The 15,562-nt window shown below is 43.1% G+C and overlaps 1 protein-coding gene across 2 annotated transcripts; it reads left to right on the top strand.

The window, feature by feature from the left end:
• Positions 1-2,240: 2,240 nt before the first annotated feature.
• Positions 2,241-14,507, top strand: igfbp5a (insulin-like growth factor binding protein 5a). Of its 2 annotated transcripts, XR_013932749.1 has the most exons (5): positions 2,241-3,294; positions 10,776-10,999; positions 11,513-11,632; positions 11,881-12,742; positions 12,958-14,507. XR_013932749.1 is itself a non-coding variant. In XM_080422855.1 (4 exons), the coding sequence occupies exons 1-4, from the start codon at positions 2,940-2,942 to the stop codon at positions 12,022-12,024; spliced, it is 843 nt and encodes a 280-aa protein (XP_080278981.1). In that variant the 5' UTR covers positions 2,241-2,939; the 3' UTR covers positions 12,025-14,507. The 2 variants fall into 2 exon arrangements, 1 of the variants encoding a protein (XP_080278981.1); XM_080422855.1 differs by having other exon boundaries at positions 11,881-14,507.
• The last annotated feature ends 1,055 nt before the right edge of the window (positions 14,508-15,562 follow it).

Genomic DNA, 15,562 nt, shown 5'->3' with positions numbered 1-15,562 from the left:
GGCTGTGCCTCGCGGGCTTCTGACGGCGCTCCTGCATTGGTCTTAGGTGTTTTAGCCTGCACGTCAACCATAGAGTTATAATAGACCTATAGAATAGCCCCCGGAAATCCCCGCCCATTCATTTGAATTGAGTTGCTGACCCAGTGCATAGTCCCTTTATACTGCTTCTTCCGTATTTGGCTTGATGATGCCGTGGGGCCCTATAACATGCGCAGTAGTGTCAACGGGGACTCTTCGCATGCGGTAGTGTCCTTTATGCGTCTACGTCACAAACTACCTCCGTGCGCAAGCCCGTGAGTCGAGCCCATTGGTTGAAGCCGTTTTCGCTCGTTCGTGTAATGGGCCCCAGCTGTGGTTACGCTACACTACCAGAGTCGGCCAACAGGGGATCTCCGCTTCATTTTATTCCCTTCTGGGGGCTTGGCGTCAAACTATTGCAAGTTGGGAGAAAGGCACCTCCGCATTCCAGCGTGGTGGGACCTACCAGGAGCTTTGAAAAGAGTTTTCCATCACGTCAACGCCAAAGGGTGTAACTATATCATTTAGTATTATGGCCTATTATGACATGCCCAAAATAGGGACACTATGGGGTTTCTATTATAGCCATAATACTCAATCACCAACATTGTTCTTATGCAGAAGCATACCGTAAGCATGCATTTGATGTGTTTTCTTCTTGATATTTAGGGGTTATCCTCGATTGTCAGTAAAACCTGAAATACTCATTTTGTATGAAGAGGCACAATAATGGGTTTGAACCAAAAGCTGTATTCATGGTACGTATATGATGGAGCCCAAGTTATTCCGTGTCATGTAATAGCAGCTTAGGCTAAACCAGAATGGATCTATAGTAGCTAGATAAGATTAGCCTACTAACCCATAATGTGAATTCAGGCACTATACATTCAGCTCCTTTATTTAAAGATGATCCATTGATTGTCATGGATTGTAGCTATAGGTTACATAATGTTCAATGTTATTATTTTAATAGGCAGATGCTCCCTGTTGCTGTTTAGAATGACAGATTACAAACAATGAATTAAAAAAAAGTATATCATGTCATGACTCATGATAGACGTGAATAACCACTTAAACCCCAGCATCTGTATTGTGGGGAAAGCTTTTGCAGAAAATAGCAGTTCGACAACTGCGACGCGTTGTAAGCCTATCAATCAGCTATTTTCAGCAAAAAGCTTTCCCCACAATAACAGAAAAGACACTATTATAGAGCCCTGAGGGGCTCAACCATATGGGGTTTAAGTGGTTAATAGGCAGATGCTCCCTAGCTGTTGCTGTTTAGAATGATAGATTACAAACAATGAATTTTAAAAAAAGGAGTCTGCATATTATTTTCATGCCTGTGCATGATAGATGTGAATAAGATAGGTGCTCAAGCACGTGTGTAGATCCTACAAAACAAGAGGAAAAAGAAAACCCTCATCGGGTCATGCTCACAGGAGGCTATATCTGGTTCATTTGCCTTTTCAGCATCGACTCTTATCCAGTGGTGGAAAAATAACTCAAATATTTTACTTAGGTAAAAGCATCACTGCAATATAGAAACACTCTGTTACAAGTACAAATTTTAAATTGACTTGAGCAAAAGTACAAAAGTATTGGTATCAAAATGTACTTAAAGTACCAAAAGTAGAAAGTACTCATTATGCAGAATGTTCCATTTCACAAGTTTTCAATGTATTAAAATCTTTTGAAAATTGCAGATCTACAAGCTCATCGCATTGTGAGCTTGTAGATCGGCTATTTTCAAATGGCCAAAATGTACTAGGGCTCAAGTGGTTAATGTAGGTTTTCTAATAATAATCAAAATCTACAAAGTAAGTAGTAACTCAAGTGTTCAAATAATTACAGTGGAGTAAAAGTACAATATTTGCCTCTGAGATGGAGTAGCCTAGAAGTAAAAGTATTGAAAATGGGAAATACTCCAGTAAAGTAAAATTTTTACTTAAGTACAGTACTTGGGTAAATGTACTTAGTTACTTTCCACCACTGCTCGTATCCAGCAGCATGTCTGACTACTGGAGGCATGCCAGCACCCGCCCTGCGAGTGAAATCACCATCGAGGCGCACGGAGAGTTGACAAGTGCGCCTCCCCCTCCAAAACGTTGTTTGACATACCCGTCGTTATAGGCTTCGCCTCTGGCAACCTTTTTTTTTTTTTTTTTTTTTTTTTTTTAAAGGCAAGCTCAAAGCCACAGATTATATATTGTGCTGAGGGAACCGTGCGCGGGTTGGTATATAGCCTACGGAGATTCACCGAGGAGGAGAATTGCTCTGCTGCTGCTTCTTCCCCTCATTATAGGGGAGACAAGTTGCGCGTAAAAAACGACACTGGACATCCCTGGTCTGGAGGAATTGCTCAGTCAGGAGATCATCGCTGATTCCGTTTTATTCATTTGATATTTCTGCACTTTGCCCGCTGAAGAGGAGCTGCGGGGCGTTTTTTTTTTCCTTCTTTCTTTCTTTCTCTTGTGGTTTGCAAGCATCGGATGCAGTGACAGTGACACCAAAGGGACTCAACGACACACTACAAAGCGCGCAACGGCACCTGTGGATGCTCGAACCCCCCCGTTTGCGCACTGACTGAAACCCCTCTAACGTTTCAACTCGGAGCCCACTGGAAAGGTCGGATCGGACGTCATATTTAGTTGATATTCGTTATTCATCCAGTTGACGTATATTCTCGGCGGTAACCGGAAGACTCGCCCCAAAACAGCTCACCCTGTCATTGTTTTAGCTGAAGTTACGTTTGGGAATAAGGTTAGGTTTTTTAGGCATAGTTTACTAAAGTTACGTTTAGGAATACCCAGGTCGTTGGATTTTTGCCCCCGGGGGCGGCTGTGTTTTGGGACGAGCGTTTTGGTATATTCTTGACACATATTAGGCTATTTCCAGCCACCCGACCGACGGCAGCGATCAAGATGCTGCTGAGTGTGTACTCCTCTCTCCTGGTGGTCGTGGTGATCCCCCTGCTCGCCCCGATCATCAGCTGCCGCGGCTCCTACGTGCCCTGCGAGCCGTGCGACCAGAAGGCGCTGTCCATGTGTCCGCCGGTGCCGCTGGGCTGCCACCACGTCGTCAAGGAGCCCGGCTGCGGATGCTGCCTGACGTGCGCGCTCGACGAGGGCGCGCCGTGCGGCGTGTACACGCGGCCGTGCATGCGCGGCCTCCGCTGCCTGCCGCGGAGCGGCGAGGAGAAGCAGCTGCACGCGCTCCTGCACGGGCGAGGCGCGTGCGCCAACGAGAAGCTGTACAAGCTGATGCACTCGTCAAAGGGTAAGAAAGGCCATTGATCCGATCTGGGTTTAAAAACCCTGTGTTTTATTGGGGGAGAGTGTAGCCATTGTAGAGACCCCTTGGCCCTTTGTGAGTCGCTGACACATTTTTATTGGTCACGAGTAAATATCCCATTTTTGAAAAGATGTCCAAACATTTAAAAAAAATGTGTATTTAAAAAAGCAAAAATATTCCTGAATTCAAAACAAATTCAATGATTTTTCAAAAGAATTCCATGAATAAATAAAGACAAAATCAAGAAATTCCATAAATTGGAAAACAAATGGTTAAGAAGTAGTGAAAATAGCCGATCTACAAGCCATTATGCGTTGTGAGCTTGTAGATCTGCTATTTTCCCTAGCTTGGGTCCTGGGGAGACATAACATTTTGGGTCACGTGAAGCTAAAAGGTTTGGGAACCACGGGTGTAGCCTATACTCATGGAACCAAACGGACCCTTGCAGGTCCGTTTGGTTCCATTAGTTGGAGTTATTGAATAGCTATAGGAAATTATTTCTTTTGAGGACTTGCAGGTCTGTAGGGAAAAAATATATAGCCTACTGTATAGCCCTATATCCTATTAGATTATGCCTAATAATTTTGCGCCCATATATATATATATTTTATATATTTATTCTGGTGGGCTACAAACGGAGGATCTAAACATAATAAATAATGATAAATATTAATAATTATCTTATTTTTATTTGTTTTCGTTTGAAGCAGCTTGGTCCTACAGGCTATGATGACAAACCCATTTCGGGATAAAACCTGCATTTCACAAACCCTAAAAGTCATGCTTTGCGCTCTCATATCAGCTATAGGCTACACTCGCTAATATTCCATTGATTCATTTGATAAGGCCATTGAAACCGACATGGTTATGCCTTCATGTGATTGGGTGTGTGATCGGCAGGCTTTGGAATTGGGAGGTGGTGGCCATTTGGGTCGAGAAACGCACTGCTCTTACCCCTTAAACCCCAGCATTGGTATTGTGCGGAAAGCTTTCGTTGAAAATAGCAGATGGACAAGCTCCAAACATTGTGAGCTTGTCGATCGGCTATTTTCAGCGAAAGCTTTCCCCACAATAACAGAAAACAGAAAATACACTAGTATTGAGCCCTGAGGGACTCCGGTTACCCATGTGGGGTGTAAGTGTGGTTAAGACGGGTTGACACCTGTCATTACCGATGCGCACGTCTCAAAAGCCCAGCCGTGACCCGCAGAACTCTTGTCAACGACTGCTGCCGAGTGCCGATCAACCTGTCATCTTGGTCTGAGAGCCGTGGTGGGACTAAACGGTCTAAAGAGTCTAAATTAGAGGGTTTCGGGGGCCCTTTTCGTGTGAGTGGCCCGGCCGTCGCCTCGGGGGCACCACTGGGCCATATAAAACAGGGAGAATATTATAGGCGCTGTTCCACGAAGAAGAAGAGGCTCATTTGAATGACATTTTAGGGACAGTTCACAGACTAGTGTCTGCGGGGAGGGCGTTAAGGCCAACGCTGTCCGAACGGCTTTGTGTGATTGGCCCTATTGCAGCCCCGGCTCGTAATCTGAGACATGGAGCACAAGAGGATTTTTTCTTCTGTCCCCTTCACTGTTGAATTTTCTTTTTCTTTTTTTGGTCCGTCTGACACTTTTATTATACCCTGCACTCATTGTCTGTGCAGGTGACATTGTTTCCACAATATTGAACTTGCCCTATATTAAATCCCTGTATTCCCCTGTCGTAGTATGCGCTCTGTCATTTTCTTGCTATTGTCCACAGTCCTTCAGATTAACCTCCATCGCACCTTATTCATGGTTTTGTTCCTCCCTCCATTCTTTTCCCATCTCAAGTGGCACCGTCTCCTCTTTCCTCCTGTCTCTCATCCTCCCCCCACTTCTCTACCTCCCCACTTCATCTCCTCCTGTCACCCCCCCGCTGTCATTATACCCTCTTTCACCACCTATCTACCCCTCTTCTCTCTCTCTCGCTCTCTCGCTCTATCGCTCTCTCGCTCTCTCGCTCTCTCGCTCTCTCTCTCTCTCTCTCTCTCTCTCTCTCTCTCTCTCTCTCTCTCTCGCTCTCTGCATCCATCTTTCTTGCTTCTCTCTCTTCCTCCTGTCATCTTTCCATCATTCCCTCCCTCCTAGCCACCTTCCCTCCCTCCATCGCTCACTCTCTTCCTCCTCATGCCTCCCATCCCCTCCCGCCCCGGCTTTTCCTCCATGTTCCTTGCACCCCCACCCGCCCTCCTCAATCTCTACTCTCTCCCGCCCTCTTTCCGCTGAGTGTGAGCTGAGTGTGTGCAGGCTCTGTAGTGATTCAGCAAAATGCTGGCTGAGTATGGATCACTACCCCCCCCCCCTCACACACACATCCCCCCCCCCCCCCCCCAGTCTGTCTGTGGACTCACTCGTGTCGTGGATTAACTCCTCACTCCCTGCTGTACGTGCATCTCATTCTCGTTGATATGTGTGCACTAACCACCTTAACCCACATGCTTATCGAGTGTGGGTGGGGACATGTGAAGTGTACACATGCACGCATGCACTTATGCACCCGTGCAGGCAATCGTGCACGTACAGTATGCATGCTCCTGTGCATGCCAGCATGCAACCACATACACATACAGATAGCTTGTATCTCCATATTTCATTTTAGTTTTTCCATACATTTATGGCCTATACTTCGCCATACCACAGTGTCACACAAAAGCAAAAGTACCCGATCTACAAGCTCACAACGTTCGTGATGTGACGTGTTATGAGCTCGTAGATCATAACACGATGCGATATATCGATCGTACTCCCTCTTATCGTAGTGGCGGCAAATATATTTTATCATGATAAAGGAAAGCACTGTCCAGGTTTACATCATTTAAAAATGTAATTTGCACAGGAGAGCTTAGTGAGGGAAATGTGGCAAGATTTCAGAATAAATGCATAATTTACCATTTCCTCTTCAGTTACAGATATCGTGATGAGTTGTAGATGAAATTTCTTGCAATCTATTATCGCAGATATCGTGTATTGTGATATCATCGTTATCAAGGGCCAAACATCGTCACAGCAACAAATCCTGAGGGACCGGTACTCATATCGTCTCAGCCTAGTTTCCAATTGACAGCGACCATATCCATGTGCTGTGGGCTGTGTATGTGTGGCTTTCCTATTGTGTTATGTTATGTTATGTCATGTTAATATATTGCATACCACAGGCAGGCTGTAAAGAAGTACTCAGAAAAATACTAAAGTAAAACACAATGTCAAATTTACTTGAAGTATTGGCATCAAAATATATGTAAAGTGCCAAAGTTGATTAAAGTATTTAAAAATGTGTATAGCTGACCTATAAGCTCACAATGCGTCGCGATGCAACACATTGTGAGCTTGTAGGCTGTTTTGTAATAATAATCTAAATCTGCAAAGTAACTAGTAACTAAAGTTTTCATATGATTGTAGTGGAAGTAAAAAGTACAATATTTGCCTCTGATATGTATTGGAGTAGAAGTAGAAACTACTGAAGTGAAGTAAAAGTTAAAAAAAATTGTAAGTAAAGGTACTAAGATACTTTCCACCACTGGTAACAGAGCTATGAAGAACAGTCTGGATAGATAGATGTACAGTATGTGTCAGTGTGTACACTGAACCCTTTTAAAGTATCAATATGTGAACAGGTTCATTCTGAAATAACACGCCCACACCTTTTGAAAGGAAAACTGACCCGACGGAATGAAAACTGATGAGCCTAGGATCACAAACACTGGACCTTTTTAAGGCTTTGTTGGACATAACGACGCCGATGCTTTCTAAGAACCTGAACAGTAAATACCAAGGATTACGGAACGGCATTCTAAAAATAAGCTCCTCTTGTGTCTGCACCAATACAAGACAAAATAGTCATTTCAAACGGATACACGGGTGGTGGGGAAAGGGGGAGTTAGATCGTCCATAGTTTTTGTTCACAACCCCATCCAGAAAGGGATCAAATTCAACAGAATCATCACATCTCTCACAGCTCCACCACAAGAAAAGGGAGGCTAAAAAGAGAGAGACACTATCAGTCAGCAGTAATCAGATTAGAAGATGGTGGGGATTAACAAGTGCAGACTTGATTAGACTTGCACTTATCCCCCCCCCCCAAGAAAAGTGTGTCAGCAGAAAACTGGGGATGTGGGGGTGGGTGGGAGAAATATCTCTTTTCCTTCTCCCTATAATTGACTCCCGTGGACAGGGGGTATAGACATCATTGTCATCATCGTTAGGACGGAGGCTTTATGACAGAGGATTTCATGGGTTTAATGTATGGATTCATGTCATGACCTCAAGCGCGCTGACCTTGTTTCCCTTATAGACGTAGCTTAGGGATGGCGTCATCATGCAAAGCTCAGACGGGTTGGTGTTTGTCATCCCCCGGGGGTTTTACAAGGCAAATCTTTACTGCATGCCAAAAGTGGAAGCGGAAACATGCACATGATGCATGGATCCCCATGACAGCCATGGCTCAGGACACACATATGGCTAAAAACTGTAAGTGAAATGCCACCACGTATCCATTTTGGATACAAATGCTACAGTAGCTGATATCCATTGTGTGGAGTGTGCAGAATGTTTTTTTTTTTTTAGCTTTAGTGAGTTTTACCTTCATACTAGCCATTGTTTAATCTGAGATATTGACACTGTGTTCAAATGTCCGATATCGGCAGTTTGGATTGACAGTAGGGCAGGGCAACTAACCGATATTTACAACCAATAACTAACTTAATTTTGCTCATGTAGGTTAATTGAATAATCACGCATCAGGTTTTTGTTTTAATATGAATCTTTATACATTCACAAAAAAACACGAAAACATTCTAATATTTTTTTTTAATAATTGACGAAATTCATTAGACTGATTAACCACTTAACCCTTATACGTCATTGTACAATGTGTACACAATAGTGAAACTAGCCCACAATCCGTTGCATCGCGACGCATTGTGAGCTTGTACAGTAGATCAGCTATTTTCACCGTTTAAAAAGTAATAATCATTAATTAATCGTAACCAAGGCACAAGTTTGAAATAATTGTGATACTGATTTGAAGTCATATCGCCCAGCATTAATTGAGGTCAATAGAGTACCGAAGTCCTGACGTCACTCGCTCATCCCCTGGGTCACGGAAGTTTTTCTCCATGGAAAATAACATTGGTTCGTATTTGAATCATCTCATATAAGAATTGTGGTCCTAAAAAATAAAATAATCCCAGAGCTTGTCAGGGAGGTGGCTCTGTATCGTTAACGATAGTCAGTCACTCATATTTGATGCAGTCTGCTTCTGGTGAAAATGCAATGAATTAGGCGGCGCTAACATTAACAGTTGATGCTTCATACCCATATGAGTCGAACCGCCGGGTTCGTTTGTTTATTTTTGGATCACAGTTCTTATATGCCGAGATATTAAACACGTCCATGGGAATTCAGAATGGGGGGGGGGGGAAACGTGACCCAGGTAGGATGCGTTATTATGTCAGAGTTCGGTGCCCTATACCAGTGGTTCTCAACCAGTGGTCCGGGGACCACCAGTGGTCCTTGAGGGGGTTCCAGGTGATCCCCAGCTAAATGATGGAAGAGTTGGTAACCAAATGGACCCTTATAGATCTTTAACTCTTGAGAGCGTAAAATTAGCGTATCATTTTACGCTCTCAAGAGTTAAATTATTGTTAAACATCTGCATTACTTAATCAAAGAATTGTTATTTTGATCAACTGTTCTCTCTCCTATTGGTACCAACATCAATACCGCATGGAATTGTGAACAAAATCGTATCCAACGATAACAAAATATTCTAAGTCTTGGGTCTGAGAGTCTAAATCTCATCAAATGGTGGGCCGTGGCTCAAATGCTGAATAAATAATGGACCTTGATATGAAAAGGGTTGAAAACCACTGCTCTATACAGATAGATGTACAGTAACAGAGAGAGCTGAGGTGTTACTAGGAAGCCCACAAGCCTGACCACTAATTCCAGCCTGCATTGAGAGGACAGCCGAGGCCTGTGATTGGTGCGAAGATGTGTCGCGTGTTTTTTAAGGCTCGTTCGAAGGCCCTTTCTAAAGGCATTCATTCGCAAAATATGAAAGCAGTCCAGTGTTTCTAGGGATTGGGACCCAAAATGGAGGACTTGTCCCCAGTGGGTTGCCCACATGACAAGTGTAATAGTATGTTTTCTTGACTCTGGGGTGCTAGTGTGAGACTAAATGTCTCATTTAGGTCGCTGGCTATAAAAGTTTGAGACCATATGGTCTACATATACCCCAAAAATGCTAACTTGACCTGCCACAAATGTAGGCTGTGTTGTCACGCATGTCAACACATGGTGTCTGGAATTGGCCAGTGGCCACGGACTGCACTAAACATGGACGCACACGGTCCACAGAGACATCATCACATCATTTCATGTCTTTTCTTGTCCAGTGTCTGGTCTCTCTCTCATTCCTACAGCTGTACAGCCGTTTTCTTAACCGCATGAACCCCAGCGTCCCTATTCTGGGCATGTCATAATAGACAAACATTCTACGAAATAGGCGAACATTCTGCGAAAATGGCAGTTCTATACAAGCGTCTGACGCGTTTGTGAGCTTGTAGATCGGCTAATGTGGGAGAAGAGATTTGGTGTAAGGGGGAAAAAAGGGTGGGGACCAGATATAAATATTGACCCCTGGGGGACCCCCGTCAACTGAAGTATATAGGATTTAAGTGGTTAACCAGTGCAGGTATGTGACGGTTACCCATGAGGAAATAGATTTAGAATATGACTTCTTATGAATGAATACATGCATGTACTGTATGGAATTAATACGTGCAAGTAATTTCATTAAAAAAATTGCCACAGAGATCAATAGGTTATTAATACTGTTTTTCCACCAAAACTACCACAGATATATACGTAGTTTCCCACTTCAATGCATGTCAAAGCATGGTGCCAGTCATCATGTTTCCATCACTGCCAATTAGAACTGCAACTGATAAAGTCCTGTGACGAATGAGAAAGAGTCGATGACAATGACAGGCAGTTGACATGAATTTTCTGCATAGGGTGACCATATTTTCAAAAGCCCCAAAGCTCACAACGTAAGCTTGTCGGATCTGCTATTTTCCCTACTTTTAACAATCTAAAAATATATTTTTAATTTTCCCCTGGTGTTTTTATCAGGATTTTAGCACTCAGCATATCTAGTGACCACACCTTTCCTCAAAAGCAAGTGTTATAATTTAAATTGTGGTGAAAACCAGGACAATTTGGTAGTGAATGTTGAAAACCAGGACATTTTGGTATTTTAGAGATATTTGTCGGGACTCGGGACACCCAGCTTGAAACCGGGACAATCCCAGCCAAACCAGGACATCTGGTCACCGTAGTAACTTCGGCATGAACTTGACTTAACGTTCTCTCTCTCTCTCGCTCTCTCTCTCTCGCTTTCTCTCTGCACATACCTCCTCTTCTTCTTCTCAGATGGCGAGTCTCCTGATGAGGCCATGTTACCCATTCCAGAGTCCATCTTGCCCCAAACCAAGGTGCCCACGAACAGAAGGGACCACATTGTCAGCTTGAAGGCCCAGGCCAAGAAGCATGCAGAGGACCGCAAGAAGTGGCTGGCGAGGCAGAGACCCACCGGCGGCCTGGACTACCCAACCCGCCCTGTGGAAAAAGTACAGCCGGAGTTTGTGCGCGAAACGGTGGGCCTTTTATTTATGCATCGAATTACACATGTGGGATTCACATGGCCATTCGCACGCACACACGGCCAAACGCGCGCGCGCGCGCGCACACACACACACACACTCACACTCACACTCTCTCACACACACACACACACACACACACCCCCCCACACACACACACACACACACACACAAACTTCACACACAGTGAGACTGTGTACACTGTACACAGGCTCATCTGTGTAATTTGGATAGCATCTTATGTAGACAGATGCTAGGTTCATTGTTTACCTGGTATCCTATAGTTTCAATGTACAGATTATTATTTTGATAGTATATTGCTTAGACTGATGCTAGGTTTTTGGTTTACCTGTGATCGTAGTTTACTGAGGCACTACTGTCTCTCTGCATTTGATGTATGTGATTACCTTGCTTATTGTAAGTCGCTCTGGATAAATGCCTACATTTTAAATTGCACATATCCACAAGCTGTATATATAAGTAAGTGTGTGTGTGTGGTGTGTGTAGGGACCCTGCAGGAGGAGATTAGACAATCTGATTCAAAGCATGAAGGACACGTCTCGGGTCTGGGCTCTTTCCCTCTACATCCCAAACTGTGACAAGAAAGGTTTCTTCAAGCGCAAGCAGGTATTTTTACAGTAAAAGCAAATGACCCTGTCTGACATTTAACATTGTGTATAACAGGAGTTCCCAAATCTTGAAAACGTTTCTGCCACAATAACCTCAAAAAAGTAATCCACCTAAATCCACAAGCTCACAACACGTTGCATCGTGAAGCGTTGTGAGCATGTGGATCATCTATTTTTTGTCATCTGTTTAGTAAAGTAGATGGGGCTTAAGTGGTGAAATATCTCTCCTGTTATTATTATCTGTAGTGTAAGCCGTCCCGCGGGCGGAAGAGGGGGATCTGCTGGTGCGTGGACCGGTTCGGGGTGAAGCTCCCTGGCATCGACTACAGCGGAGGAGACCTGCAGTGCAAGGAGATGGACAGCAGCAGCAACAGCAACACCAACGAATGAGAGCTAGAGAGGCGGGCTCAGCCGCACTTCCTCTTGAGTCCGTTCTCTTCTTCACTTGTCAACCTGCCAATCAAGCTAGCACAATTGACGACTGCCAATCGAGAGAAAAAAATGTATACGGCACAAACGCTTATCTGTGTGGTCAGGTGTGTGTGATGGTCTGCGTAGGTCTTATCGGGGAGCTGAGAAAGTTTGGCGGAATCCATTTATGGTATCGATATAGTGTCATATTTCAGCCTCATTAACCCTTTCATTTGCAATCAACCAGATGCACCGTGTTCACTCCCCAGTGACTATGTAGCCATGTTTGAGGTGAAAGAAAACAACCATCTCTATAATTCCATAGATAATAGAAATAAATAAATACATACATATATATATATATTTGTAAGTGATATATATTGATAATATTTTGTGTATTGAGTCAGGGTGACAAGATATATTATTGTTCAAATTACTTAAAACAATAAGCCAAGATTTCATGTACTGTAAATGTGGCTGAAGCAACAGAGTGTTCATTATCCTGTTTTTTTCATTATAATGTTTTCATATTGATGTGAACTCCATACAGGAGCTGGCTGTAGGGAACGGAGTCTGGTGGAGTGCATGTTAATATGAACTCTGTACAGGAGCTGGCTGTAGGGAACGAAATCTGGTGGAGTTCATGCTGATATGAAATCCGTACAGGAGCTGGCTGTAGGGAACAGAGTCTGGTGGAGTTCATACGGGAGCTGACTGTAGGGAACGGAGTCTGGTGGAGTTCATGTATATATGAACTCTATACGGGAGCTGGCTGTATGTAGGGAACAGAGTCTGGTGGAGTTCATGTTGATATGAACTCTATAGGGGAGCTGGCTGTATATAGGGAACAGTGTCTGGTGGATTTCATGTTGATATGAACTCCGTACGGGAGCTGGCTGTAGTCTATTGGAGTGGTAGATTTAGAAGAAAAAAAAACGGCCACTTAGCTCTTTTATCCTAAAGCTTCAGCCCTTGCAGAGCACTTTGCCACGTCTGTCGCTGGTTACTCTAGAGTCTAGATCACTCCAGATGATCCACGCATGCTATTTCTTGTCAAAAGTGAGGGGGTCCGCCAATAACACAGTATGTGTTAACTGTTAAGGGTCGATCCTCTTTAGCAATGCCAGCCCTGCCAAAGAGGCATTCCCTCATCATCTGAGGTTGATATTTGGGCCTTGTCACCCTTCAACTATCCTATAGTATCATAGTTGATGGCTTACCTTTGCACAAGAGTGGAGTTCCTGAACCGCAAAGCAGAGGCTTGTGGGACATTTCCAAACATGAGATATTGCTGCTCATTGAGTCTCTGGCTCTAGCACACTAACCCTATAATGAATAAGCAGTCAAGATAAAACAAGACTTAATGGTATATATAGCAGTAGTATTGTATAAGGTTGGTTATTTGGTACTGAATGTCCTTGTGAAATAATACAAGAGGCCTTTTTGTCCCGGCAACTGTTAATGCATCAAGAACTTGTGAGTGCGTGATTGTATGTGTCTGCGTATCTGTTTGTGTGTGTGAGTGCAATGAGTGCATTCCCTCCTTAACTCTCACTTCCCGTCAGTTCAAATCAACTTGCTCTCACTAAGCCAACCCAAGCTAAGAAAATCATGGTGCTGTGAATTTTCCTACATAGCTCGCACGCAAATCATTATGCAAACACACACGTTGTATATCTTAACCTAGCTAATTGTGACTTCCGGCCTGGTTTTTCAACCTAGAAAAGGTCTCCCAAGTTCGCATGTAAATTCAAGTGCCTTCCATCTCACGTCACTTTGAATTGTGATTTGCATGGAGAGCCATTTTGTTGTTGTGAACAAAGGAATGCTCCTGCCCATTAGAATGGAATAACAAACACTGCAGAATTGGCCGTATAGGATGGTTTTATTTTCCAGTTGCCTGCTCAGAAAGGTTATGAATATGTTCCAATTAAGAACTGTATATGAACAACATTGCTCTATTTTTCCCAAGTATTTCATGTTTTCAGTTATAGTCTTGACACTCAATTATCATTTAACCACTTAAACCTAGTATATTGGACCCCTACTTCTTTTCCTCTATATACCAAACCTCCCTCTTAGCTGCAAATGGCTGATCTGCAAGTTCACACAGTGCATTGCGTTGTGAGCCTTTGGTTGGCTATTTTCACCTAAGGTTCACCCCAGAATAGGGACGCTAGGGTTCATGTGGTTAAGTAAACGTGTGTGCAGTTTACTGCCACATCTGTGACATGGACAAGGGCCAATCAGCCTAATCTCCGCAATTTACTTTCATGCTTGTTATGTTTAATGGATACATGTAAATGCGATGACATTTCATACATTGCAGATTCTCAAAGGTGACAAAGATCAATGTGAAGCAAACAGTGAAATATTTATCAGGTGTGTAATTGATGTACTCTTTTTTTTCTTTTTTTTGTAATGACAAATCACTTATTTAAATAAAGTTCCAGTACTTGTGAGGTTGTGTCGTGTGCTATTTGTTTTTGATAATTTGTTGGTTTTGCTCTGCATTTATGTATACCTGTCTGGTGAAAGTCATTGAATTAAAGTGGATCTAGGACATATCACATTGTCAGTGACTATTTGTCACAAGTCAGCTGTAGCATAATGTGGGACAGGTTATTAGTCATGGCAAATTAAGCCATAATAGAGGTCTGTCTTTAAAAAGACTTTAAGAGAAGGACTGCAACTTTTTTTGACCTCTTCCACACAGATCCTTTATAATTTTAATCCCCTATTGTCATGCAGAAGTGAGGCCTTTTTTTCACATTACAAGTGACAGTAATGTTAGTCTTTTGTTGGGCGGCAATTTCCCTGGTAACCACGGAAACCCACTGCCCAAACATTCCGTGGCAGACAGTCATCCATTCTAATGACATGCATTTGTAGATAATGATGGTAGTTCTACAAAGCCAAGTACACAAACCAAAACCACAAGCACAAAGGTTTATTTCTTATCTTTTTAATAGCATTACCTATTCTATAACATTCAAAACACGGCATAGTTTTAATAACACTTTACTATATTAATACTGTGTATTAACATGAAGGGTTGTTCAATGCCCGTAAGCATAAAATGGAACAACAGTGTGCAAGCGGAAAACACTAAACACTAAATATTCTGAAGGCTTTGCATTTTTTAAGACACATACAGTACAAAACAGTGATGACAGGGCAAGTCTGAGCAGTTCATGCGGTTCACAACGGGGGTAAAGCGGTGTCCTGTCGCGGACGAGTCGACCTCTAGCGACGACTATCTACGGAAAAGGCTTGAATGGAAATCAATGTCATCTTCACCTCTTTCTTCCCCTAAGGACCAGTCAGTTAACGTTCAGTTAAAAGAATGCAGGCCTCTAGCACTTTTATGGTGGTTAAATCGTAAATAGCACAGAACTGTCCTCAGACAACCTACAGTCACATACAAACAGAGATAATGTATAGCTTACTCAGATGTTTCAAATACTTTTTTTTTTTCAAATCTGAAATACTTTACAGTATGTTTTTTTTCTCCTCT

The sequence above is a fragment of the Gymnoscopelus braueri genome (genome assembly GCF_963280865.1).
Source record: "Gymnoscopelus braueri genome assembly, chromosome: 24".
NCBI classification, from domain to species: Eukaryota; Metazoa; Chordata; class Actinopteri; order Myctophiformes; family Myctophidae; genus Gymnoscopelus; species Gymnoscopelus braueri.
Note: the sequence above shows the minus strand (reverse complement) of the source record. Positions and strands in the feature narration are given on the sequence as shown.